This window comes from Polyodon spathula, chromosome 26 (assembly GCF_017654505.1).
Source record: "Polyodon spathula isolate WHYD16114869_AA chromosome 26, ASM1765450v1, whole genome shotgun sequence".
NCBI lineage: Eukaryota > Metazoa > Chordata > Actinopteri > Acipenseriformes > Polyodontidae > Polyodon > Polyodon spathula.
In genome coordinates this window covers 9,915,673-9,941,280 of record NC_054559.1, presented here as the reverse complement: position 1 = coordinate 9,941,280, position 25,608 = coordinate 9,915,673, and the positions used below count along the sequence as shown (strand labels likewise).

Sequence of the window (25,608 nt, the reverse complement as noted above, 5' to 3'; positions counted from 1 at the left end):
GGTATATTAAACGTTTAGTCCAAACATAAAACATGGAGCCATAATGATAGGGAATTATCAGTAGTTTTAGTCCACACTGCTTTAGTTAAGGTATGAAAAGATTCATCAGGAAAAAATGTTATTGGTAGCACAAGAAATGGTACGACGACATAATTCAACCCAGTAGTGTTCATCTTGATTCAGTTGTTCATCATGAGTTTGGAATTACAGGATTATAATTGCGGTTCCCATGTTAACATGGGTTTGTTTTAATAACTTCTCTGTATGCATTCAAATGATTTCTTGTCAGGAACCCATTGGGTATGAGATGTTAATGGTTCTCCTGGTTAACTTTTAAAGAATATAAAATGCGCATGTAAAAATGTTTGCTAAATTCTATAAATGCAGGGTACTAAACTGTTAATGTGCTAAATAAAGCAACTGCTCTGTAAAGTTTAGCAAGCCAGCCAGAACAACTTTCTCCTGAACCTTTTCTTGTGGCCTTGCTTTCTCGTAGGCATGCCCCCCATACGGGATTTGGTCAGCCACTCTCCTAACCAGTCAGGTGAATAAAAGATATGTGTTTTCTATACACCTCTGTGGTGGTTTGTGTGCCTGGTGCTTTGTGGGATTTATCTTTTTAAGCATATATGGTGAACGCTAGCAGTGTTTCATGCCATTTTAAGTGTGCGATACAAAACTTTTATTTAAATATACACTACATGCGTTGCATTCTAGTTTTGTTGTCGTCCTGTCCCTGTTCTGATTCATCTATACTACTTATTTTATTTGATCACTGCATTGTTTAATGTATTTTTTTACGGAGTTCACAATTTGTGAAATAATAGTGAAATATACATATTAAATACAGCAAACGTTTGCATTATGGACGCACTACTTGTCACACTGCATTTAGGAACCTGGCAGCCGGTTTAATTTGTTTCCGGTGAATTTAACACACTGCATAGAGCTGCATGGTTTCTTTAAAATGTCTTCAACAAAAGACACCAGCTGCATCAAAGATCGGAAATATTTCTGCTAGAAATCGGAAATATTTTTGCTAAAAATTGTTCTGTCCTGTGCAAGGGGACATTTCGTGTGTGTGTTATTTTTTTTGCTTAATTCAGTGATAGGTAAGCATTTCAATATTTATGAACATTTGTTATATATAACTCTAGAGAAGATCAGTTTTGAATGACTTTTTTTTGCGTTATGTTTAATCGTAAAATATCTTGAACCTACTTTTAGACCTTGAAGTAAGCTTTTTTTTTTTTTTTTTTTTTTTACTGTGGGGGGGGGGCGGGGGGAGAGACCTATTTATTAATCTGTCGCTGGACACTGAACTTGGGTTACTGATTTTCCATTGTGGGGAGTAGCAGATTGTTTTAAAATGACCAATTCAGTTTTTTCCACTTTATCAATGTGTTGATAAACATTGCATTTGAACATTAATATAATGATAGTTAGAATAAGTCATTAATAAATAGTACCACACTTTTCTTATTGTATTTTTAAACATTTATTAAAGCCAAGATTTTCAATCACTCTTGTTGCTGTAATAAAACAACTGAATACACATGTCATAATGTTTATAAACATCAATTGGCTCATTGCTGACATTAGTAATAGTCCAGCAATGACATTTTACAGTAATCCTATTTACAATATTCCACAAATGAAGTATACTGTTTTACTGGCATTACAGTAACCAGGATAAAATGTGAAAAAAAAGGCATGACTGACTCGTTGCTACACAGGTTCACAGCTGTGCATCACCCGATTTGTAATTTAATTAGAGCCCCTTTTAATGTAAATGCATAGTGAATCCTCTCAATTGGTTCTTTGCTAATTATGCCTTGTTTGCGAAATATAAGATGCATCTCCAGGCAATGTCTTGATGAAGCAAACGGTGTGTAGTGACTACATCCTTTTAACAGTAAAGTGATCAATTTACTTTAAGAAATGTTTAGCTAGAAAAATAGCTTAACTTTTTACTTCATTGTCTGATTTCATTAAACAGTTATGGTTTAACATTGGTAATGTATGGCTTTATTAAATGCAGGTAGAGTGGGGTGGGGGGGATGAACTAAGATAATTAACAGTGGTGTGCAATTCAATTCGACACCCAGAACAACAATATTTGTGTGAGGAACAAGAAGTTGTAACATTAATACTTTATCCGTCGGACAAGTATCATATAAATGAATTAGAGTAACTAAACCTCAAACAAATAGATAAATATACACATACACATCCTTTTAATTCATAACAAACATTTAAATTAATGCAACAATACTGTTAAATTGCCTTTGTCTGCAATATGAGCGCAGTAAAGTTTGACTGCCAGCTCTAGGAAGATACTTAACATAATTACAGAAACCTCAACTATTTAATATGTAATGGTTTAGCTTTTTTTTTTTTTTAAGGCTACTTAAATCGAGTGGTTGGCAGTAGGTTTGTAAAGCTATAAATTTACTTAATTATTTTTTATTAAACTTTCGAAACTGCTGCCTTCTCCGAATTCTGGCTCGACTCTCTACTGAGTACCCTACCCTCAGTCTCCCACTGAAACGGCCACTAAACAAAATTATTTTTCTTTATCCAATGGCCATATAGGAAACCAAAATATATTAAACAAGCTTCATCGCTGTTCTTCTGGGTAATATAGTTTAGAAACAGATCCTTTAACCCTTCCGCTCCGGTGAACATTCTACCTGTCTGAGGTTTGACTGACATGACGTGACTTTCAGCTTGTGTATATAGGACAAGTATCCACTGAAAGTATACCTTTCTAAACAGCTGGGAATCGGAAGATGATTAAGAGAACAACGTTTTCACTATGATGAATATACCCTACGATTACCTAGTTTGAAATGTAAACATTTTTTTTTTTCAAATAGACGTTTCTGAAAAAATGTGAGTACAAGTGCAATTGGTGATCTCCTACCTGAAATTCTGACAGTTTGAATTCTTTTAGTTTAATTATTATTTTTGTTTGTGTCATGGGCTCAGTTTTGTTTTGACTTAAGGAAATCAAATCAGTAATTTGATTGGGTTTATTCTTTAATAAAAGCTGGGACAGTCAAGTAGATTTTTCTAGCTTTTTTTTTTTTTTAATTGCACACCTGATTTAAATAAGCAATTCATTTAGCTTGCTTCGGGGAAAGCCCCACTTTGTTTTTCAGCATAGAAGACTTTGCATTACTTCAATCTTTTTTTTCCTTTTTTGCTTTCTTGTTTACGTGTTTGACTGGCAATATGATCTTTTAATAGTATTGACTCGTACGTGATAAATCAAATGGCAACATTTGCAGAATAGTGTCCCATCGTCCTCATACATATAATCAGAAAATGTTTTAACATTGCATTTTTTTTTCTTTGTTGGTGGAGCTGCTGTGTTGAGTTTCTCAAGAGACGTGAGTGAAGTCACATGATGAAGTAACTCAACTTGGCTGGGTGTAGTGCAAAAAACAAAAAATGCAGCAGCAAACTGGAGTTGTGTTTTCTCCTCGCAACACTAAATGCCTGATTCTGCGATTGTGGAACATCAGTAGCCCTAGAAAACAAATGGAAATGGAGAATTATTTAGCTGGGTTATGTGGGTTATTTTTCTTGTAATAAACCTGCTTTTAAGAAAGTATGTGTTTTAATGGCAATTGCATATATTTATATGCTCTGGGGAAAATGTATTTAGGGGATTCCAAAAATACTTTTGTGACTTCATTATTTAATGGGTGACAACATTACACTAGCAGAATGCATTAAGTATGTTTGATGGCATTAGTAGCTGTAAATGGTAAACTCAATTTTTAGTATTTCATATTTTTATTTAATAAAATTCATACCAAAAGGCTAAATATTGTAAATAAATGCCATTGCCCCTTTACTAGTTTACCATTTATTTTTTTGTAACATGATGCAAACTGCCGCATGTATCTGGTACAATGGCTTCTCATTGTCTGGTCAGCCCATGTAGGTACAGTATTTGTTTGATACCATCTTTTTATTTGGATGTCTAGACTACATGTACATGTAACCTGTTTTGCTTTCCGGTAGACATAACACTTCCTCAATTATTTATCTTTGATTCAACTTAAGGGAAAATGTTGTACTGCAATAAGAATGAAAAGGTAGTTGCCCTTTTTAAGACAAGTTTGAGATGCCAGTAAACGGACTTGGTGTACGGTTTACTGTATATTGTTTTTTTTTTGTTGTGTATGTGAAATGAGCTTTGCTTGGCATTGAAACAAGCTATTTGTTTCTTGTAACGAAATCTAAATGTGTGATCTGCACTACTGTTCAATTCAATCTTTAGCCTGCCTGCCCCCTGGGATTTTGTATGGTTGACTGGTTCAAATACATTCCAGTGTAATGCATATTTTAGTAGTGAAACTGATCCTTTTGCAATCTTTGCTAACCATGTTGTAGCATAGAGGCTTATGGAAGTTCATGTTTGGAATTTTATATTTCTTGCAATTAGTATTCATGTAGTCTGTTGTGAGTCTGGAGTTGGGTCTGGCTAATGCTGTTACTGTTTTGCTGCCCAGTGTAAACTCATTTCTATTATAACTAGAAGCAGGTGTTCTGTTAGTTGGATGTGTGTTGCCTAGTGTATTGTAGTTAAGGCTATGATTTTGACAGTCATTTTAAGTACATTTTAACAGGCAAGTTGCAGTAAAAAAGTCTCGGAAAGATCACCAAATAGTGTTTCAGCTACAGCAACATACACAAGCTTTTAAGTAGTACACCAAAACCAATAATATGAAGACTATTGAGGAGTTTGTCACGTGACCCCAGAGCCATACTGGCAGGCAAAACAGCAAGGGTGGCAAATACAAGTTACATAGATTCCACACAGCACACTAATAACAAACACACTTGTCATCTCCAAAATAAGGAGTTAATAAGATAGAAGAAATGTCAAATTCTTGGTATGTGACCCTTGCTCTGCATATTGACGAAACATTTCAGTACAAATGTGAGGCTGTGGGTATATTACCTTCAGTATAAAGATGAACACAGACCACTCCAGAGGATGTACAATTGTTCCGTTTAGGCCACTTGTTTCTTTTCAGAATGGAAATAGATACAGTTTAGCACATGGCCTACAGATATTCAGCTCCATGCTCCTTTTCCTAGCTCTCTTCCTTCTCCTTACGGAACACGTCTAGTAACAAAAGGAATATGCGCTTGACCAAGTACAATCACGAAATTCGATTAATACTTTTGCTTTTTATAAAAAGGAATGGATATTTAAGGAAATAATACTTTTCTGAATACTGTATTTACTGTTTTTCCACTTATGTAATTGTCTTTCAATTAAGTATTTCATATAAAAAAACAAGTTTTTTTCAGAAACAAAGTTATAGTATTCAATATTCAGCGTCAATATCTTAATTATATTTTAAAGGCGAGTAAGTCCTATAGCCTAAGTGACCCCCCGGTAAATACATGGGTAGCCATTAATGATGATGGACAGGTCAAGTTTGGGCATTGTACATGTGTGGCTGGTCTCGGCGAGGTTTTCTGACATGTTGGGGCTGTCCATACAGTGCTAGCAGCAGCAAACAAGAAAAGATCAACATCTTGCACGGATGTTTCCTGTCCATGGATGTACATTATATACAGTGCTATAGAAGCGTTTAACTTGCATACTATACTCAGAAAACATAGATAAACTACAGTATCATCATTTAATAAAAGGATAAACTAGGGATTCGTCAGTAACTGAAATCTGTAGAACGTGTTCCTGTAAAATCAACTCGTGACAGCTGAGTTACTGTGAAGTACTATGCTGTGCAAAATTGAGCACAGCATTAACACTGTGGTTAAGCTAGGCGTATGTACATAAACACTTCTGTTTACTTTGCAGGTAACCTGCAATTACATGTAGATAAATGCTGTTTTCATTTGTGCTTTTAAACAAGTCTAAACGGCTGGTTAGTGATTTTATATTGAAGTTCAGTAAGATAATGAATGTAGCATTATGCTTTTTGGGAACAGTACAATATTTTATGTAAGGACTGGGAATCACAGACCCGTTTTAATTGTATAGCTAAATATTTCTGCAAAAATGGTAATACAAGTAAGCATTTTAAACTTCATACTACTAACGTAATATCAGAACTAACCACCTGTATATTTTATGGAGTGCTCACTACACAAACGTGTGTAATGGGTCCAGTATTTTTTTGTTTTTTGTTTACTTTTAATTGCTGAAATCCATTTTGCCCTCCTGTCTGCATCGGCAGGAATGCTGTTGAAGAATAATCCATATTTCTGTCCTCTTCTGTTAGTGCACCCAACAGCACAACATGAATCGGGCATTGTTTTGTACCGTGCTTAAATTATAGATGGTGCTTTTTGCCTGCCAACATGATGTCTTAGCAGCCAGCGACGTCATTGCAAGTGTAGAGAAGTGCTGTAATATTAAATTTAACACCAGCATGGTAATCCCAGTTTCTTGCAACTGGTGCGATGGTGACCGAATGTGTGTGATTACTGTTGCTTAAAAATGTAGTTTTAAATTGAACAGTTGCATTCATGAAATTTAGAACAAGAACAGCTAAAAATAAAAATACACAATGTTTGTGTTGGACATGTGCCATTAACAAAATGCTGTGAAAATAATTAATGAAGGGTGTAATGCAGCAAAAAGCTGTAATTAAACAAAAAATTGAAAAGGTTACCATATCAACCTGGAAAGTGTTCTTTGAACTCAGTTATTTCACCAGTCACATCGTAGAGTGTTTAAATGAAGTTTTGAGTTGGCACGTACAGATTTCGTCCGTTGCATCTTCTTCGCCACAACTTCTTAGTTTTGTTCCCTTTCAAGTACGAAATGTGACCATTACCTCATGGGTATTAATCCTTTGATACTGTCTAACCTGAATTGATATTGCAAAGCTGCATGTAGTGCTTGTGACGCAGTCGTGCATGCCCTCAAGGTCATTAGAAACTGCAGTCACTCAAAACGTCTTTTTTTTTTTTCTTTCACCAATCTGAGAACGAGATCTACAAACAGAAGTTAGAAAGTTATGTAATAAACTGTTATATCTGATTTGTTTGCTTGTGTTTATCACTTATTGAGATTGTTTTTACGTGTAGTAGAAATTACTTCATTAGTCCCTCAGCGGCTTTGTGCGCTGCACAAAGCTGGAAGCTCTGCTGCCCCTTTCCCGGGATCGAACCACTTAAGCCGGCTACTGGTGCTCTCTGCTTCGGTTAAATTTTAAAATAAAAATATTTTATTATAAATATATTAAAATAACAGTAACTGTTTGTTTACTATTTTATGTGAGAACAAATAGTTTTTTATGTATTTTCTGCTTTACAGAAATATACTAGCTCGGCGGCTGGGCTCAGCTGTCCGACGTTTGACAGACACGTACGCTGGGTCAAGTTTTTCCCACAATGTCTCTGTACCACATTAAGATCTGCTTGCAGAATTAGTGTGAAGACTGTTGTAGCTGTAGCAGTGGGCTTTCCTTGGGTTTCAATCTGTTGGTTAGCCAAAAAGTGTTAGGTGGGCATCCCTATCTCTCTCCTGTGGTAACTAGGTCCCAGACCTGCTTCCGTTCCAGCCGGTACTTTTACAACAAACAAGTTTACCTTTCCGATTCACTGGCAGTAGCTGGGCTCTGCTCTGCTTCGTGTCTGACTGCCTGCAGTCCATCCCGCAGTGTTTAGTTACCGCTGTGAAGGCTGTCAGTGACAGTAGGCTTCCTCCAGTCTTAGGGCTGTGTTGTGTTAAGCCAGAAGCTATACAGGTATACGTCCGTGTATTTTCAAAACCGGTATGGTACAGTTCCGGTTCCTACCTGTTACCAACCAGGTTTCTATAACCCTCAGTCTGGTACCAAGCAGGCCTTGTTGGCAGTCCAGTTGCTGTTTTTAGCAAGCTGAGGCAACAAGTGTACATTGATTGCTATTTACATATTGACTAGGTTTATCCCTGTAATGTATGCAAGGCCAGCGTGCCTAAGGCACTGGTAAACTACTTTTCTGCAAGGTTTTGTGTGCTTTCTCCAAGTGTACGTTGGAGAAACGTTTCTCGTGCAGCGCTACAGAGCTCTCTGCGTCCCTCACCTGTACAGTGCTCTTCCCCATCACCCTCTTGTAGAGAGGCAACTGTCCTCACCCCATGGCTCTGCCAAGGGTGAGCCACGTACCTGGGAAAAGAGAAGCTCTGGGCAGCAGTTCCCACAGGCATGTGTGCATTTTGGGTACAAAGTTTGCTCCGTTACGTTCCGGTTCCTACCTGTTACCAACCGGGTTTCTGTAACCCTCAGTCTGGTACCAAGCAGGCCTTCTTGACAGTCCTGTTACTGACTTTAGCAGCTGAGGCAGCAACTGCACATTCTTGCTGTAAATGGCTTGCAGTATTGCATATGCCTGGGTTTTATCCCTTTCAGCAGCTTAAGTTACCAGCACAGCCAGCTGCGCCTGCGATCAGACCGCATCCCGGCGCAGAGGCAAAAGCCACAAGGTGAGCAGCGGCCCTTCTCAGGTAGCCATCTGGAGTATTGGCGTTTGTGCGCCACAGACATCTGGGTGTTTGCTACTGTTCATACCGGCTATTCACTGCAGTTCAAGCATGGACCCCCTCCATTTTGGGGTGTGACTGCAGCGTCACTCAAGGACCCACAGGACACCGCTGTGGTGTCTCAGGAGGTAGTAGCTCTGCTGCAATAACAGGCTATTCCATGTGGTACACCCCTCCTAATTGTAGGACAGGTTCTACTCCATGCCCAGGCGCTGTGGTGGCCTCAAACCAATCCTCGATCTTGCGTTCAAATGTGACGATGTAACAGCTAGTTGCAGTCATTCAGGCCAGGCAATTGATTCACCAAGGTGGACCTCAAAGATAACTATTTTCATATCCCCATAAAAAGTGGCACACTTGCGGTTCACTTTTGGAGAACAGCATACGAGTTAGTTTTGCCGTTTGGCGCCTCTAGCTCTTTTTCGAGGAGCAGGAAAGCTATGCTAGCCCCATTTGAGACTCATTATTAGATGACTGGTTCATTTTGCCCAGTCTCCAGCTTAGACTGAAAGCAGCTTCTTTGCTTGCAGGCACATCTGCTAAGCGGGTGGGTGAGATGCAAGCATTTTTGATTGCGATAGCCTGCTTATTTTTTGCAGAAGCCAGGACAAAGGTTACGGTTTGTACCAATCCTTGCTTTTTTTGCCGAAGACTATCTTGGCATGCCATGTCACCCAGTCTGGATTCAGAAACTTCTTCCAGTCTGACCAGAAGCTGCAGCTCCATACGCTCGGCCCAGTGCAAGCTTTGGCGTGCTGTGTTGACAAGATAAAATGTTTGAGGCAGTCCTGCACAATGTGTTGTCTGTTCTGGAACAAGTTCCATGATGAGCCCTGTCTAGGCAGAAGCTGCCCAAATGGATCACAGACGGAGTCAAGACTGCCTATGAGCTGGCCAACTTGCTTACTCCAGAAAAGCTCGTTGCTCATTCCTTACATGGGTATGGTAATTCCTGTGGGCTTTATTCCAGGGTGCATCTGTCAATTACATTCGCAATGCAGTGGTGTGGGCTACTTCCCATACCTTACTAGGTTTTATCGACTGAATGTCATGGAGCCACAAAACCCTGGTTTTGGAAGAAGTGTTAAGGGTGGCCTCGAGCTTGACCCTTACAGCATAAACATAGAGGCGAGTTCTACCTCAGTGGTTTTTTTTTTTTTTTGTTTTTTTTACTTGTACTGGGGTCCCTCATGGTAATGCACAAGGTGGCCATTGGCTTAGCCTTGTGGCATTCCAGTTGGTCTGAAATATTTCCTTGCAACTGCTTTGGTATTCATACCCATGAGGTAATGGTTACATTTCGTACTTGAGAGGGAACGTTAGGTTATTCTCATAACCCTGTTCCCATGAAATAGAAAAGTGTAACAATTAACCTTCAAGGTCTCTGCGTTCATTATTGAAGCAAGTCTTGAAGCAAAAATGATGATGATGATGATGATATTGGTGTCCGCAGTCTTTATACCCTCGAGGGCGGGCTCGACTGCGTCACTGGCACTGTGTGCAGCTTTGGAATATCTGTTCTGGTTAGACGATATCAAAGAATTAATATCCACGAGATAATGGTTACATTTCTATTTCAGGGAACCAGGTTATGATGACAGCCTAACACTTGTTTGTTTCTCTGTGCTTTTTAAAGTAGGTTATATACTTTCTTTTTTATAAATGCAGTAAGTTCTGCGCCGTTTTAAATTTTTGACCTAAAAGCATTTGTTACATGTGTGGGTTCGTGCAGGTTTGGCAGTGTTCGCTGTGCCATTTTGAGGACATCTGCAGAAAAGCTTGCGCAGTGCTGTTTAGTTACTGTTGCTTTGATTCTGTTGGCTACATTATAGTATCAACGTCTGTGCACTGATGGCAAAGGCTGGAATTCACCTTGCAATTTCCTAGAAATAACAGTGGCTGTTGTCTGTGCTTCATCTTCAGAGAGATGGTAATGAAAAGATGAGTATCTAATGCAGGCGTGAAGCTCTGCCTCAGGGAGCATATTTTTGTATGTGGCTTTCTCCGGTGTGAAGGGAGGTGAATCTAGTGAACTTGGCAGTATTACAAGATGAGTTCTTCAGGGAGCCTTGGCAGCCATCTTGCAGTGCAAGTCAGATAGCAAAGAGTAGACACTCTGGAAGTTGTTTGTGTTTCTTTCAGATTGGTCTACCTGCTTATTGAAGTCACAGCTGAAACACTCGCAGGTCCTCCTATAAAAGGACAAAGACATTTCAACACAGCACCTTTTGGGAATACTAAGCATAGACTTCACAGAACAAATCTGTTTTGCCTCACTGGAGTTAACCAGTGTACTGCCATGCTTTACAATTATAGGTGTACAGATAGTTTTTTTTTTTTTTGGTATTGTATTTAATTTCTCTGCACAAGCTAGCAATTATAATACAAGCAGTTTAGTCCTGCCTTTTTTATATTTGAATCATGGCTTGCAGAACAGATTCGTTTTTTTGTTTTTTTTCTACCCTTTATTATTCCGTACTTTTTTTAAAGATACTATATTTACAGTGATCAGTTATATGGGTGTCAGCAGACCAGTGGAGTGTATTGGTCAGTATAAAACTCATGCATGAAGGCTTGTGTTAATATAAAATAAATCGGCTTGATTGGCTAATACTGTGTGTGCTGGCTAGTTTATTAAAACATTTTACAGTTGTTTATAGTGTAGTCCATTTTGTATGACCATACTGTAAGGCATTGCATAGTACATAATATATAGGCTTATACATATGCCTCAGACCACATGTATTCCTTTTGTTATGATATTGTAAATATGTAGCCAGGTGCTTCTCTGAGGTATTGGAGTTCATGTATAGAGTATGCCTTTAAGAAAAAAAGCATGATGGGATATCAGCTGAAACCTTATCAGCTGATATACAAATGCTAAGTGCAGAGAGGTGCTGTATATTAACATCAGCAGAATATGATAACCCCATTTCATGTAACAGTTGTGTTGGTGACCAAGTGTGTGCGAATACTGTTGTGTGGGAAAAAATTGATTACATTGAAGTTGCATTCAAGCAACTTGGAACAAGTACAGCGAAAAATAAAAATACACTTAAGGATTGTGTTGCACACATTCATTAACTAAATGCCCTGAAAGCTTAACGTGAAGAAAATAATTAATGAAGGGCTGTCATGCAGCAAAAAGCTCTAATTAAGCAAAAAAGTGAAAAGGTTACCTTTCCAAGCTTTGTGAACTCCAATAAACCGACATTGTTTCACCCTGCCTAAGTAAACTGCCATTCACAAAATTCTCTTCTGATTCATATTTTTGATATTTCATTACCACAATGTGCATGCTGTGTTGTATTTAATATCGAAAATAGCAGAATGAACATGTTGCAATTTTTAAACTTGTTTTTACTGAAAAATAAATGGTAACACTTAATCATAAGAGCTGTTTGTGTTACAGTACATGCTGTCAGATCAGGACTTGACTAATGTTGAGCATAGGAGCTGAAGCATGCCGTTTCCCATATTACAACTACACATTTTAAAGGTCACCAATTCCACACAGTCTTGTATTGCAGGGTCCTTGATGCTCTAAGTAATTTTTTTCTTGTTGATCTTGCCTTGATGTGAGCAGTGCTGAAATAAAGCTCCTTCATTGCACTAATGGAGTACTTTGTCACACACTACAAGCTGGCTTTTTTCAAAAGTGGGGTTACACCCCCCCCCCCCCCCCCCCCCCCAATCAGCTCTACAGTTGAGATCAGTGCCCCCTACTACCTTGTAAGTGCCACATACCTTAGTGTATTGAAAACCCTGAAAATATTGCATCTAAGTGTAGGAATAGTTTTGCATGATCAGATTAACTTTTAAACGGAACATTAACATAATTCAGACACTATTTTTTTTTCCTCCTGTTTCTTGCTCTGTGCAGATTTGAATCACGGTGGATCACATTATGAAAATTCCCACTGGGGACCTGGCTCTTCTGGCAGCGATTCTATCACCAACTGGGACAAAGTTGTTGTAGACGGGTGTGATAAGGAAGCCTGGCCTTCAATTACTGACTGTGACCCAGAGTTGGCTTCAGAATGTATGGACACTGACTCTGCCTCAAACTCTGGGTCTGAGAAAAACCTTAGTATAATGGCGTCTGGGAACGCTGTTGGTGACCATGATGGCAATAGAAATGGCAACGGACGCAGTTCTCAGAATCATTTTATGGTTGAAAATGGCAGCAATAATGTCGGCAGTGGAAGTATTAATGGGCCATGGGGTTTATCTCATGGCTCGATGTTAAGCACATGTCAAGGTTCTGTGGAAGGTCCCAACGGCAAGTTAACTGAAAGTCATGGTAAAATAAATGCATGGGGTAACTTAGGTTCCTCAAACAAAGGAGGTGTAAATCCAAGCACTTTGAACCCAAATGCCAACCATGGTGCCTGGCCTGTTTTGGAAAACAATGGGCATAATCCACAAGGACCTGTGGGAAGTGGGAATAATGGCACCAATATTCAACGTAGCACCATAGGTCAAATGCCCAACAATCAGAGTATTAACTCTAACATGGGTGGTACCATCCATGGATCCTGGGGAAGCCTTCAGGAGAATGCTGAATCTGAAGTCAATGGTACAAAGAAGGTTTCTTTAAGCGGGCAACCTCAAAACCTTAACACTGAAACGAATGGACCAAATAACACTACTAACATGATGACCTCTAGTTTACCAAACTCTACTGGTTCAATGCAGATGAATGAACTGCCTAACATTACAGGGCCCCGGGCCTGGCGTATGAGCACAGTAAACCCTTCTCAACTTCAGGCCTCATCAGTTTCTAATGGCACTTCCATTTCTCAGTATAGCAATGATGAGGGAATTAAAGGCGGGTCTTATGGTACGACATGGGGTGCGCCAGGCATGAACTACTCTGGAGACAAATGTCCAGTCCCTAAAGGCCAGTCAATTGGTGACACTGTGAATGCAACTCTAGTGCAGTCTGCAATGAATGGATCAGCAGCAGGCGCTGCTTTTAAGAATAGTAATGGGGTTGGCGGTCGAGGGGGAGCGTGGGAATCGGGTGCTGTCAACTCCCACAATGTGGCATGGGGAACGGGGAACAGTGTGGGCTCAGGAGGGATTCAGAGAGCCTGGGGAAGTGCTTCTTCAAACACTGGCACTAACTTATCCAATGGGGAATGGAACAACCTGCCGACTAGTCAGCATTCCAGTGATGGCATGAATGGGAACGGCAGTCGGAAGGGAACAAACGGATGGAAGTCCCTTGAGGACGATGCTCTTTGTAGTCAGAATTCTGTGATTTCCCAAGTGAATGATCAGAACAGTGTATGGGGCAAATCTACAGCTACTAATGTGGAAAGTGAGGGTAGCACAGAAAGCACTGGAAGTCAAAATGAGAAAATAAAAGGGGATGGACACAGGGGTCGTGACAGGAGAAAAGCTGACCCACAAGGGATAATCCAGAATACTTCAAACAGACCGGACTTGGACCCCTGTGTCCTTTCCAACACTGGATGGGGTCAGACTGCGATCAGACAACACATTGCCTGGGATATAGAAGCTTCAATGCAAATTGAGAAAAAGACTGACATTGGAACAGAGGCCTGGGGAGGCTCAGTTTCCCAGACTTGCAACTCAGGGGGGTGGGGGGATGGACCTAGCCCAAACGGCAATGATACCTCATCAGTATCTGGGTGGGCCAATCAGAAGCCTGCCACAGGGTGGGGAGACACCAAAGGCTCCAACAGCCAAGGGGGGTGGGATGAGAATTCTGCTTCTACCGGAGTGGTCAAGAGCAATCAATCTTGGGGAAATAGCAAAGAAGATCAGTCTTCTGCATGGAATGATGCACATAAGGTCAAACAGGGATGGGTGGAAGGACAGAAATCAAAGCAAGGCTGGGGAACTTCATCTCGGGGTGAGGAGTGGGGGGAAGCTCCAAAAGCTAACCAGTGGGGTGAGCCTCAGAAATCTGGTTCTGGTGGCTGGGATAGCGACAGTGATAGATCAGTTTCTGGCTGGAGTGAACCAGGTAGATCTGGTTCTGGTACTAATACATGGGGCGGGGGAGGAGGAGGTAGCAGTAACAATCCAAACCCAAGCAGTGCTTCAGGCTGGGTTGAGCAGTCAAAGTCTAATAACCAGCCCCAAGGTTGGGGAGAACCATCAAAGGCTAATAACCACTCTCAAGGTTGGGGAGAACCGTCAAAGACAAATAACCCACCCCAAGGTTGGGGAGAGCAGTCAAAGACGAACCAGTCTCCAGGTTGGGGAGAGCAGTCAAAGACTAATAGCCAGTCTCCAGGTTGGGGAGAGCAGTCAAAGACTAATAGCCAGTCTCAAGGTTGGGGAGGACAGTCAAAGACTAATAACCAGCCCCAAGGTTGGGGAGAGCAGTCAAAGACTAATAACCAGTCTCAAGGTTGGGGTGAACCTTCAAAGCCAAGTAATTCTCCTGATTGGAACAAACCACAGGATGTCAGTGGTGGATCATTGTCTTGGGGAGGAGCTCCGTCTTCATCTTCATCTGCCACCAATAAACCTGCGGGCTGGATAAATGGGCCAGTGCCAGTCGCACCAAAGGAGGAAGAGCCGACAGGCTGGGAGGAACCGTCGCCAGAGACTATTCGGCGCAAAATGGAAATTGACGACGGAACCTCTGCTTGGGGAGATCCAAACAAATACAAATACAAAAATGTAAACATGTGGAATAAAAACGTTACGAACAGTAGCAGTGGATCTGAACAGGAAGCACAAGTACAACAACAACAGTACCCGTCGCAACCACCGCCAAGTGCCATGACGAACAAAGAAAACAGTGGTGGCCCTGGTAAGTTGATTTGTTATCTTTTTTATAGGGTATTTGTCAATGAGTTCTTGATGCATTCTTAGTACTGCTTTATTTAGTTAGTAAAGAGCTACCCACAGTACTTCTGGGGGATCTGTGTGTTTACTTTACTTTAAACCACCATACTTTGTATCATACTAGGTTTTTTTATTGTGTAGGTTGTAAGTGTTTGTTTGGTGGTTAAAGTACATGGAATAATATTCTCTCTTTTGAGAGCGCCTTTGTCACATTTATATTGAAGGCCAGTCTGCACAGTTAGCATTTAAATGTGAAAAAGTAGGCTGTTACCAAATGACTGCTGCAACAGGAGCAGCAGAAAACAATTTATGTGGAGGGATATTTTTAAAGAGAGAATTTGAAGCATGAGGTGGAAGGTGAAATGAAATAAATATCTGGTGGAAAATTACGTTTAAATATAGGTCTTGCATTTGTGTAAACAAACCCTGTATAGAGATTACTGATGTAATCAGCCTAGTTTTATAAAGCTCTGGTGCTGTTGTTTAGTAGTGATTTAGAAGGTAGTGTCAAACTTGATTGGAACAGGTCATATACAGTAGTTTAGTCTGTTGAGACGAAGTCACTAGAAGTATTAGGGGGAGGGGGGTGGGAGGAGCGCATTTTTTTTTTTTGTTCTGGAAAGATTAATATGTTTGTGTGTCTTCGTAGATGGACACAATAGGCTTTTGTCTACCTAAATAAAATGTTTCCAGAAAAAGAACTGGTTAAAACAATGGGCCTAAACTTTGATTTTTGTCAGTCCTTTCTCAATAGGATTGGAAACATCTTTGTTTTAAATGCTTAAACCCAGTGTGTGAGATATTATATATATATATATATATATATATATATATATATATATATATATATATATATATATATATATAATTTTTTCTTTCTTTTATTTAATTTCCCAAAACTGAAGATCTGCTGTAATACCAAACCTCAGCAGATTGTTTGTTTTAAGGCTTTTTTGGTACACACGCACTCGCAAGAAATTCAGGGCCTGAAGTAGCTTAGCTGACAATGTTAGGCAGTTTGAAACTGTTAGAACTACATTCAGACCATTTTATTTATTTTATTTTATAAATTACCAAAGGATGGGGAGAGCCTTATGGTGTTCAGCCGAAGTCTGAATCATCTTGGGGAGAGCCGTCTGTTCCACCTACCACTGTAGACAATGGAACGTCTGCATGGGGCAAACCCATGGGCACTGGTAACAGCTGGGGAGAGCCTGGTAATGAGAACGCTGGCTGGAGTAACACTCCAGTCGGGCAACAGCCTCAAAATAATCCCGGTAAGGCAGCCAGAGTCCATTCATTCATTTTTATTTATTTTTTTTAACATTCTTTTTTTTTTCTCTGTCTAAAATGTGGTGTTAGTGTTTGTGGTGGTGCGAAATGTGTGCATTTCCAAAAACAAAAATGTAATAACTTGTTACTTAAACTCCACAGGTTAGTTGCATTGGATTGTGAGGGGAGGGGAAGAGTGGGGGATTCTGTGCCCAAAGTACTGTGTCTGAAACCTGGTGTTCTGGTATAGGACTGGTAGCAGCACAAGAATTTGGTTTAACACTTGACCTGTGAAATATTTCTATGCAGTATTAACCCTTTCTGTTTATTACTGTTATTTTGGTGTTTTTATTTACTAGGACCCAAACCTATGCAAGATGGCTGGTGTGGTGATGAAATGTCAATGCCAGGGACTCGTCACCCCAGCTGGGAGGAGGAGGAGGACGTGGAGATTGGAATGTGGAACAGCAACCCTTCACAAGAGGTGAACCAGCCTTCAAACTGGCCACCTTACATGAAGAAAATGCCTCCTAAGGTAGACTTTTTCACAGGTTCCCAGTTTGCATGTCTGGTCAACATTTTATAGTATAAGCATTCTTATTTTAAAGTTTAGATGTTATCTCCAGAAACAAGGGATACATATACAGAAGTGCCCTTATGTACGCATGTCCCAATTCTAGATCTAGCCCATCCAATCTGATTAGACATTATTTACAAGAAGTTATTGAGAGTAATAGTCAGGTGTCTGAATGTATGCAGCCTGACGTGCACAGATTACATTTTTTATGCATACAAAGTGGATGTTGGTCGTGGCACTCTGATAGCTTTCATTTTGTATTGCACGAATAAAGTCTTGCAGCCATTACTTCAGTTAATGTAACGTGTTGTGTGTGTTTTTTTTGTTTTTTTTTTAAAGGGTATAATAAAAGGAGGAAACAAACAGGATGATACATGGATGAATCAATTTGTAAAGCAGTTTTCTAATGTTGGTTTCTCTGTAAGTATAAGACCATTTCATAAATCCTGTGTGGTCATTATGCTCTACACATGAACAAATTAAATAATAATCATTTCTTCTTAGAGGGATTCTTCTGAAGAAGCCCTAAAGAGCAATAAGATGGAGGTGTCGGGAGGTATGTTTTTGTTTACCTGTTCTTGATAAAATTAATGAATTTTCACAGTTGCTTTTATCTAACATAAATCCCTACCTCTCCTGCAGGAATGCTGCAAGACAAGAGAATGGACATGGATAAGCATGGCCTAAATGCCGGAGAATATATTATAGGAAAGGGCTCTGGCTCCCGCACACAGATCTCCAAAGAGTCTTCCGTGGAACGCAGCCCTTACTATGATAAGGTTCGTGTTTATTTGCTTTAAGCCGGATTTGTTATTTTCATGTTGTCACAAGTAAATAATGCACAGGAATAGACTTGATTTTGAATATTTGAGCTGAAATAAGTGCTTGGGTCATTACATACTGTAATTGGCAGTTTAGAATATGTATCTTAAAGGAAGTGTGATCTGAATTTTTGCAGTCCCCTAACGGGAAGTTACCGGGACATTGGCAATTTATCTAAATAGGGCGCTCTTATTTCATTTCCAGCTTTTCTCTAGCCTGTAGCAGTAGTGTTTAGTTTTTGTTTTCCTGCATTATTCTAACTTGTGTGTTCTGTTTCTTCCGTCCTTTCTTTTCCACCTTGGTGATGCTGGGCTTTCATCTCTCCACTTCCAAACCTGTTCCTGACGCTGCTCTGTAACCGTTACCACTGGTGCTCTGGCTGGTGATGTGTGCAGCTGTCTTTGGCCATGTCTGGGCATGATGACATTGTAGCAGAAGATCCCCAAAATGTACATTTTGTATCTAATCACAATATGAAGCTTCCCCCTTCAAACAATGCACTACCTAATCAAACCCTTGGCTCTGTGGCAGGGCTGGGCATCCAAAACTTGAATTCTGTTAGACAGGTGAGTCTTGCTGTGTTAACAATAGGGTTTCCAATTATAACAGCACAAATCCATTACTAGAGTGCTAAACTATTCCTCAAGGGATATTTCAGTACATGTTTTTTTTTTTTTTTTTTAACTATAGTCTAATCCTACAGAGTACAGCCTTGTAGTGTACTCAATAATACTGCTTTTATTATAATAATTTAAAGTTGGAAAGAAAAACTGAAGTGGTACAACCCACTAGGAATAAAGCTTTTACTTGCATTGTATTTTTTTTGGATCATTTCAGTTTGACTTGAATTAGTTTTAGGGCTGGTATAGGGATTGTCCAGGTAGCTACATTTCATGGGACTCAAACTCTTCTTACTTGGATGAGGTAAGGAAGGCGGCCATGCAAGGAAGTGTTATGGGTAGTATTGCTGTATTCACTTCTCTATAGTTAATTGCTTGCCCTTCACTCCATGGTATTCTTATTTGGTGATTCTAAGTGTATGGTAGCAAGTGTTTTTTATCTTTCTTTTTCACCAACTGTAGAATGGCAATCCCAATATGTTCAGTGGCAGTAATGCAGCAGCACAAGCCAGGGGCATGCAGCAACCTCTTAACTCATCTCAGCCTAATCTCCGTGCTCAAGTGCCTCCTCCATTGCTCTCCCCTCAGGTAGAGACCAGGGTCCATTGTGCTACTTTGTGCTGCTCCATGTTAAAGGGCTGGTTTACAGAAAACCTATCATGTTGTTTTAAATATAAGTGCATGATGCTTCCTATTTACACAATTGCATACAGCGTTTCTCCTCCTTTCCAATGCACTGTTCAGATTTGCATTGTTGTGCATTTGAATGGTGTACCACAATGTTTATCCTTAATCTGCAGCTAAGGCCAGCAAGAACAAAGAGGTTACAAGTTAATAAGGATGTATTCTCTCTCTTTAAATTTTAAGCAAATACATCTAAACATCTTCAGTTATTTTTTGTTCTCCTCAGGTTCCAGCATCATTATTGAAGTATCCACCAAACAACGGGGGCCTGAGTCCACTCTTTGGCCCTCAGCAGGTAGCCATGCTGAACCAGCTTTCCCAGCTGTCGCAACTCTCACAGATCTCTCAGCTGCAGGTAAGACAAATTCTTAAATAAATAAATAAAAAGGTGGTGGTGTGTGTGGCAACATCTGGGTCAGATTCATTATTAAAATCACACTGCTGGTTTGTGATGTGATCCAAGCTTGTGGGCTGTATTGTGGCAATGCCTCAGTCTCTATATATGATGTGAAAACTAAATAAGTGGTCAGCCCCCACATCTTGCATCTCTGATATTTCAGCGACTCCTGATGCAACAACAGAAAGTTCAGAATCAGAGAAGCATGCCATCTGGTGGGCGTTTGCAGCAAGACCAGCAAGTAAGTTTATCACCAGTGTTGATACTGTGTTTCATTTTCAATAAAACAAGTGTCGGGTTTAGGAGTTATCCTTTTGTTGTGTCTCTTGCACTTTTTAAATTTTTTTAAATATCTTAATCTACAACAACGTAAATGAATAAACATTAAATTACAAACTGTTCATCTCTCTCTGTTAGCACATTTTAGTATGGTGCTTGTGATTGCAACAATTATAGGAACAGTGAATCTCCTGTCTGTGCATAGCATTAACCATTATTTAATTCAGATGTTGCTAGTCAATGTGCCGACTGTCTTTTAACATGCACACCTCCCTTGCAGGGTCGGCCACTTGGCATTCCCCAGCAGATGATGCAGCCTCCACGCCAGCTGGACCCCAACCTGATGAAACAGCAGGCTCACCCCCAGCAGCAACAACTCCATCAGCCTGCCATGAAGTCCTTCCTGGAAAACTTCATGCCCCACCATGAGCTGCAAAAAGAGCCGCCAGCACTCAATTCATTCAATAGCTTCCCTATAGGTGGGTTTCCCCAGCCTAACTTAGGGCAGTCTGATGCTATTTTGCACCAAGCTGTGAAGCACCCCATGATGTCTGGCCCTGATCTTGCGCCAGGCTGTTACGCTCCTGGCACACATCACAATCATAGCCATCTTAGTCCACCACTAACTAATGGCCATCCAGGGCCAGTCTCGCCCATCCATCAACTGGCAGGGAGGAAGTATGCAAGCCAAGAAAATACTGTATCAGCAAGAGGTGAATAAATATGATTTTACTCAAATTTGCAGGGTCAAATGTATTGCTTTCAACCAGATATTCATTTAGATCAGTATTTGGTTAAATAACAAGGTTGTGCAATCCTTGAGGGCCCCCTGGTGGACTCGGAAGACAGGATTTGTGCACTACTGATGTAAAACCTAAAGGATTACGTGATACTTCCTGTAATGAACATGTTTCAAATAGAGTACACACTACACTATATGAATTGCAAGAAAAACATCGGTAGAGGGTATAGGGCTGGATCAGAATTTGTATTGTGCATGCTGGAGAGGAAAAGACATATCAGAAGGGAGCAAAGGAATGGTCTTTCCCACAGATGTCCAGCTGTGTACTAAGATCCTGGCTCTTGGCCTTTTTGCATTTTTAAATTTACTTCATGAAGGGCAATATGCGAAGAGCAGGCATGTCTCGGGGACGGGACGGACGGAATGTTCTGGTCAAAAAGCTTTCTACTCGATTATTTAGTTTAGTTTCACGCTTGCGTATTTACATTTGTATGTTTTTTTCTTTTGTTTTGTTTGTTTTCCAGGCTTGAATTCAAATTTGAATGTAAACAACCTTGATATTGGCAGTATTAATTATAAAGAGCCCCAGTCTCGACTGAAGAAATGGACTTTGGATAACATTTCTGTGAATGCATCATTAGATCAAAACTCCAGCAAACCTGGTAAGTGCATTGGTAATGTGCAGCTTGTTGAATTGGTAGGCACTGCTTTTACTAAAGATCAAGAGAATGTGTTTGTCTACGTGTTACTATTTTTGTAAATTCAGTTTGATTGAAGTATTTAAAGTAACACATCAGGTTACTTGTCAGAAAATCAGCATTCTTAAGGAGATGCAAATAAATGCTAATCTACTGTATTTGATAAATGGAGAGTCTGGAGACAGGTTACTAGTCATTGACTGTGTTTTAAAGTAATACGTGTTGTATAGTTCTGGAAACTTGAAAAAAAAAAAAAAATAATAATAATAATTTTATATGGTTCTATTGCAGGTGCTATTTCAACCGGGCTTCGGCTTGAAGAGTCTCACTTTGGTCCGTATGACTTCATGAACAACTCTCCTGCCAGCCCTCCTGGATCTGTTGGGGATGGATGGCCCAGTCGTGCCAAATCGCCTAACGGCTCTAGCAATGTCAATTGGCCACCAGGTAAGACGTGGAAAACTGCCTTTTAAAACTTGGTCCCTTGAGTAGTAATCTCTAGATCCTGTTGCACAATCTTGCGGTTAAATGCTGTTGGTTAATGCCCAAGTACTGCTAGGATGTTGAAAGCCAGAGCTGTAATCCTTTTTTGTTTTGTCTTTAGAATTTCGCCCTGGTGAGCCATGGAAAGGATATCCAAACATTGACCCTGAAACTGACCCTTACGTCACCCCTGGCAGTGTGATAAATAATCTCTCTATTAATACTGTTCGGGACATTGATCACCTCAGGGACAGGAATAATGGTATGGGAACACTTTATTTATATTCTCCCATTGGGAGGAAAGATACAGTGACGCCTTTCTGTTTGCAAGATCTAGCTGGGCAATATGACACGTAACCCAATATTTAATATTGTGGATGTGTGGTGTGTTTTTGCTTGCAAACACTAAAACTGGGTGAATTGCTTCATTGCAGGGTCAACCTCATCTCTGAACACCACGCTGCCTTCAACTAGTGCCTGGTCATCCATTCGTGCCTCCAACTACAGTGGTTCCCTCAGCAGTACAGCACAAAGCACTTCGGGTAAGATCCCTTGACACAAACCAACTGAGCAAGCCAGACATGTTTAACACGCAGTGTGTATGAAAGGCTGTCCTATTGCTCAGTAACATTTATCTCACCTTACAGCCAGAAACAGTGATTCCAAATCCACTTGGCCACCTGGTCCAATCACAAACACTTCTCTGGCTCATGAGCTGTGGAAGGTTCCTTTGCCATCTAAAAACATCACTGCTCCGTCCCGCCCACCGCCTGGGCTCACAGGTCAAAAGCCTCCTTCCTCCTGGGAAAACAACTCGCTCCGTCTGGGTGGAGGATGGGGGAATTCTGACTCGAGATACACTCCTGGTAAGAACTGGAATGCTTCGAGGTGGGATTGAGATGTTATTGTACATTTCATTGGTAACCTGAAAATTAGAGAGAGTAGAATTACTAATAGATCCAGTACTGTTGACTTCTGATAATGAGTTAAATAACAAGTCCGCCCACCTGCTAGTTTTCCCTTTCTGTATGTGATGAGTATTATAAGTGTTATCATTGTTTGTTTATTTCACTTTTGTACTTGCAGGTTCCAGTTGGAGTGATAACAGCTCAGGGAGAACAACCAATTGGCTTGTTCTCAAAAATCTTACACCTCAAGTGAGTCATTTAACTGAGTACCGTAATAAAGCTAGGGAGGGACATAACAGCTTGGGCCCTTATATTTGGTGATTCACTTTAGGATACAAACTATTTTCATGTGCTGTATATGGTAACTTGAAATACAAATACAAGGGTGTTTAAGTGGGGCGGGGTTTGGGGGTTTTCATTCCACCACCATTATAAACATGTAGACACATTTTTATAGCAATCTGATTTCCCTCTTTGACAGATTGATGGCTCCACCCTGCGAACACTGTGCATGCAGCACGGTCCACTGATAACATTCCACCTTAATCTGCCCCACGGCAATGCTTTAGTCCGATACAGTTCGAAGGAGGAGGCAGCCAAGGCACAAAAATCTCTGCACATGTAAGTAAGGCACCAGAGTCCATGGGTTCCCTTCCAGGTTTTGTTTCCACCAATGAAGGGTGTTGGAAGGTCCGACATTACAATTTTCCCTTTCCAGTCCGATGTCGGACCCTGTCCGACATCATCAAAAAGACGTAAATCACAGGTCTCTAGTCGTTTTTTCTCCGGAAAAAGTGGAGAAAACCTTTCAACGGCCAAGTAAGACCAATAGGAGCTGAATGAACCCGAAAAAGAGGGCGTATCTCATAGCCCCATGCATTACAGAGATAACACAGACAACAAAGGAAATAACTGCTTTTACATCCAGCGCTCAAAGAATGTCACAGATATTTACAGAGCTTTTATTTGATGTTATAGTAATAAAATAATGACTTGGATTGCATTATTGAATGATAAAACGAGTGATCAGGAGAGGATTTATCAGTATGCACGTCTATACAGAGCTATTTGAAAAATACAGTGAACAAGGGGTGGGGCTTGGCTGGAGATACAGTACTGAGTGTCCTTTCGCGATTCAGCGCCTTTTTAAACCTGTCTTACTCTGAAAAAAGCGCTGAATAAATGCAAAGGGTTAATATACCAGGGTATAAGTTAGAGAAACAAGATACCAAGTGTCAAATTAATAGACTTCGGGGGGTAACGTTTATGATTAATGAAGATTATTGTGTCAACACTATCCTTTGGCAGAGATCTAAAACCTGGGAGGATTTAGAAATGAAATAACTAATTAACACAAGTTACCAGTGAAGTTGATGTAGAACCTCATCTCTGATTTGATTGTGTTAAAGAAGCACATTTTCCAGGAACCTATAATTGTTTATGAATATTTAAAAAGATGATACTGCAATTCTTTTGAAATTCATCAAGGTTTTGTTTCATAGCTGCTCCCATATGGAAAATATGCATTCATCATTCTTAATCATGGTTGTTCCTCCAGGTGTGTTTTAGGGAACACTACTATCCTTGCTGAATTTGCCAGTGAAGAGGAGATCAGTCGTTTCTTTGCACAAGGCCAGTCTATGTCTCCCTCCCCTGGCTGGCAGGCTCTGGGATCCAGTCACAACCGAATGGGCTCTATTGATGGTTCCCACTCATTCTCTAACCGCAATGATCTGAATCACTGGAATGGTGCTGGGCTGTCAGGAACTGGCAGTGGAGACTTCCATGGCACTTCGCTCTGGGGAGCCCCAAAATATTCCACTAGCCTATGGGGAGCCCCAGGCAGCAACGACACCCGGGGAATCAACAGCCCGTCGCCCATCAATGCTTTCCTCCCTGTTGACCACCTAGCTGGAGGTGGAGAGTCCATGTAAAACCTTTCACCTTTTGATGTGTGTGACCTCAAGAAGTAATAAGTTAGTGGGCGGGGGTGGGGGAGTACTAGTTTGGACTTTTAACCTACAAATTGGGGTCACCTGTGGAAACAAGTTACTTTTCTGCACATTTTTCCACTTTTGTTTTAGCCCAAAACATATCAGTTTGAATACTTGAACCATGCAGGCCAATATTATAATGTGAAACAAAGTATATATTTACACTTCCAGATAGTGCTATTCATATGAAAAAAAAACTGCTTAGAATGAGCTCATTTATGTATGTTCATCATGTTTTATTTGAATTTTTTTTTTTCATTTGTTTGCTGATAATGTTGGAGTATGAGCTTTTTTAACTTTGCACTGAATGCTGTTTCTCTGTATAATCCGCAGTATCAGAGAAGGTGGCAGTTCAAGTGTAAATGTTTACTCAAGGATGTTCTTAAGTGTGTGCTCTACTATGCCTTGATGTATGCCTACATTATTTTGGTATTGTGGAGTTTAAGATCAAGTTATAAATGCTGATTTTTAGGATTATTTGATTTAAGAAAAAGAAGAAAAAGAAAAATAGTATTGCACCAATTTTTGTGTTTTAAAACTAAAGAATTTAGCTCTGCAGTGTAAAAAACTGTGGCCACAGCTGTGACTTGCAACCTACCCTGCAAGCCAGGAGGGTACAGCACTTTCAATAGGCTTTCAATTTTGTTTTGGAGGTGCCCAGGTTGTGCCCTCTTGTTTACAGACTTTTTTGAGAAAATGTTTACTCTTCCATCATTTAAAAAAAATTAAAAAGAAAAAAAAAAAAAAAAAAAAAAAAAAGAAAAAAAGAATTTGAGG

At 40.2% G+C, this 25,608-nt stretch overlaps 1 protein-coding gene across 18 annotated transcripts in view; it reads left to right on the top strand.

The window, feature by feature from the left end:
• The window catches only part of LOC121300773 (trinucleotide repeat-containing gene 6A protein-like), a 141,812-nt gene extending 116,265 nt beyond the window's left edge, over positions 1-25,547 (top strand). For 10 of the 18 annotated variants that reach the window (XM_041229615.1, XM_041229612.1, XM_041229614.1 and 7 more), the window contains 20 exons: positions 497-544; positions 12,408-15,320; positions 16,435-16,632; positions 16,987-17,162; positions 17,544-17,624; positions 17,709-17,760; positions 17,847-17,983; positions 18,422-18,592; positions 19,109-19,234; positions 19,557-19,685; positions 19,891-19,968; positions 20,287-20,719; positions 21,273-21,410; positions 21,738-21,893; positions 22,051-22,191; positions 22,364-22,471; positions 22,577-22,795; positions 23,016-23,086; positions 23,319-23,458; positions 24,396-25,547. In XM_041229615.1, coding sequence (XP_041085549.1) covers positions 497-544; positions 12,408-15,320; positions 16,435-16,632; positions 16,987-17,162; positions 17,544-17,624; positions 17,709-17,760; positions 17,847-17,983; positions 18,422-18,592; positions 19,109-19,234; positions 19,557-19,685; positions 19,891-19,968; positions 20,287-20,719; positions 21,273-21,410; positions 21,738-21,893; positions 22,051-22,191; positions 22,364-22,471; positions 22,577-22,795; positions 23,016-23,086; positions 23,319-23,458; positions 24,396-24,771 — 5,891 coding nt within the window. In that variant the 3' untranslated portion in view covers positions 24,772-25,547. The remainder of the gene's footprint in view (positions 1-496; positions 545-12,407; positions 15,321-16,434; positions 16,633-16,986; positions 17,163-17,543; positions 17,625-17,708; positions 17,761-17,846; positions 17,984-18,421; positions 18,593-19,108; positions 19,235-19,556; positions 19,686-19,890; positions 19,969-20,286; positions 20,720-21,272; positions 21,411-21,737; positions 21,894-22,050; positions 22,192-22,363; positions 22,472-22,576; positions 22,796-23,015; positions 23,087-23,318; positions 23,459-24,395) is intronic. The other 8 variants (XM_041229624.1, XM_041229621.1, XM_041229616.1 and 5 more) reach the window with 8 other exon arrangements.
• The last annotated feature ends 61 nt before the right edge of the window (positions 25,548-25,608 follow it).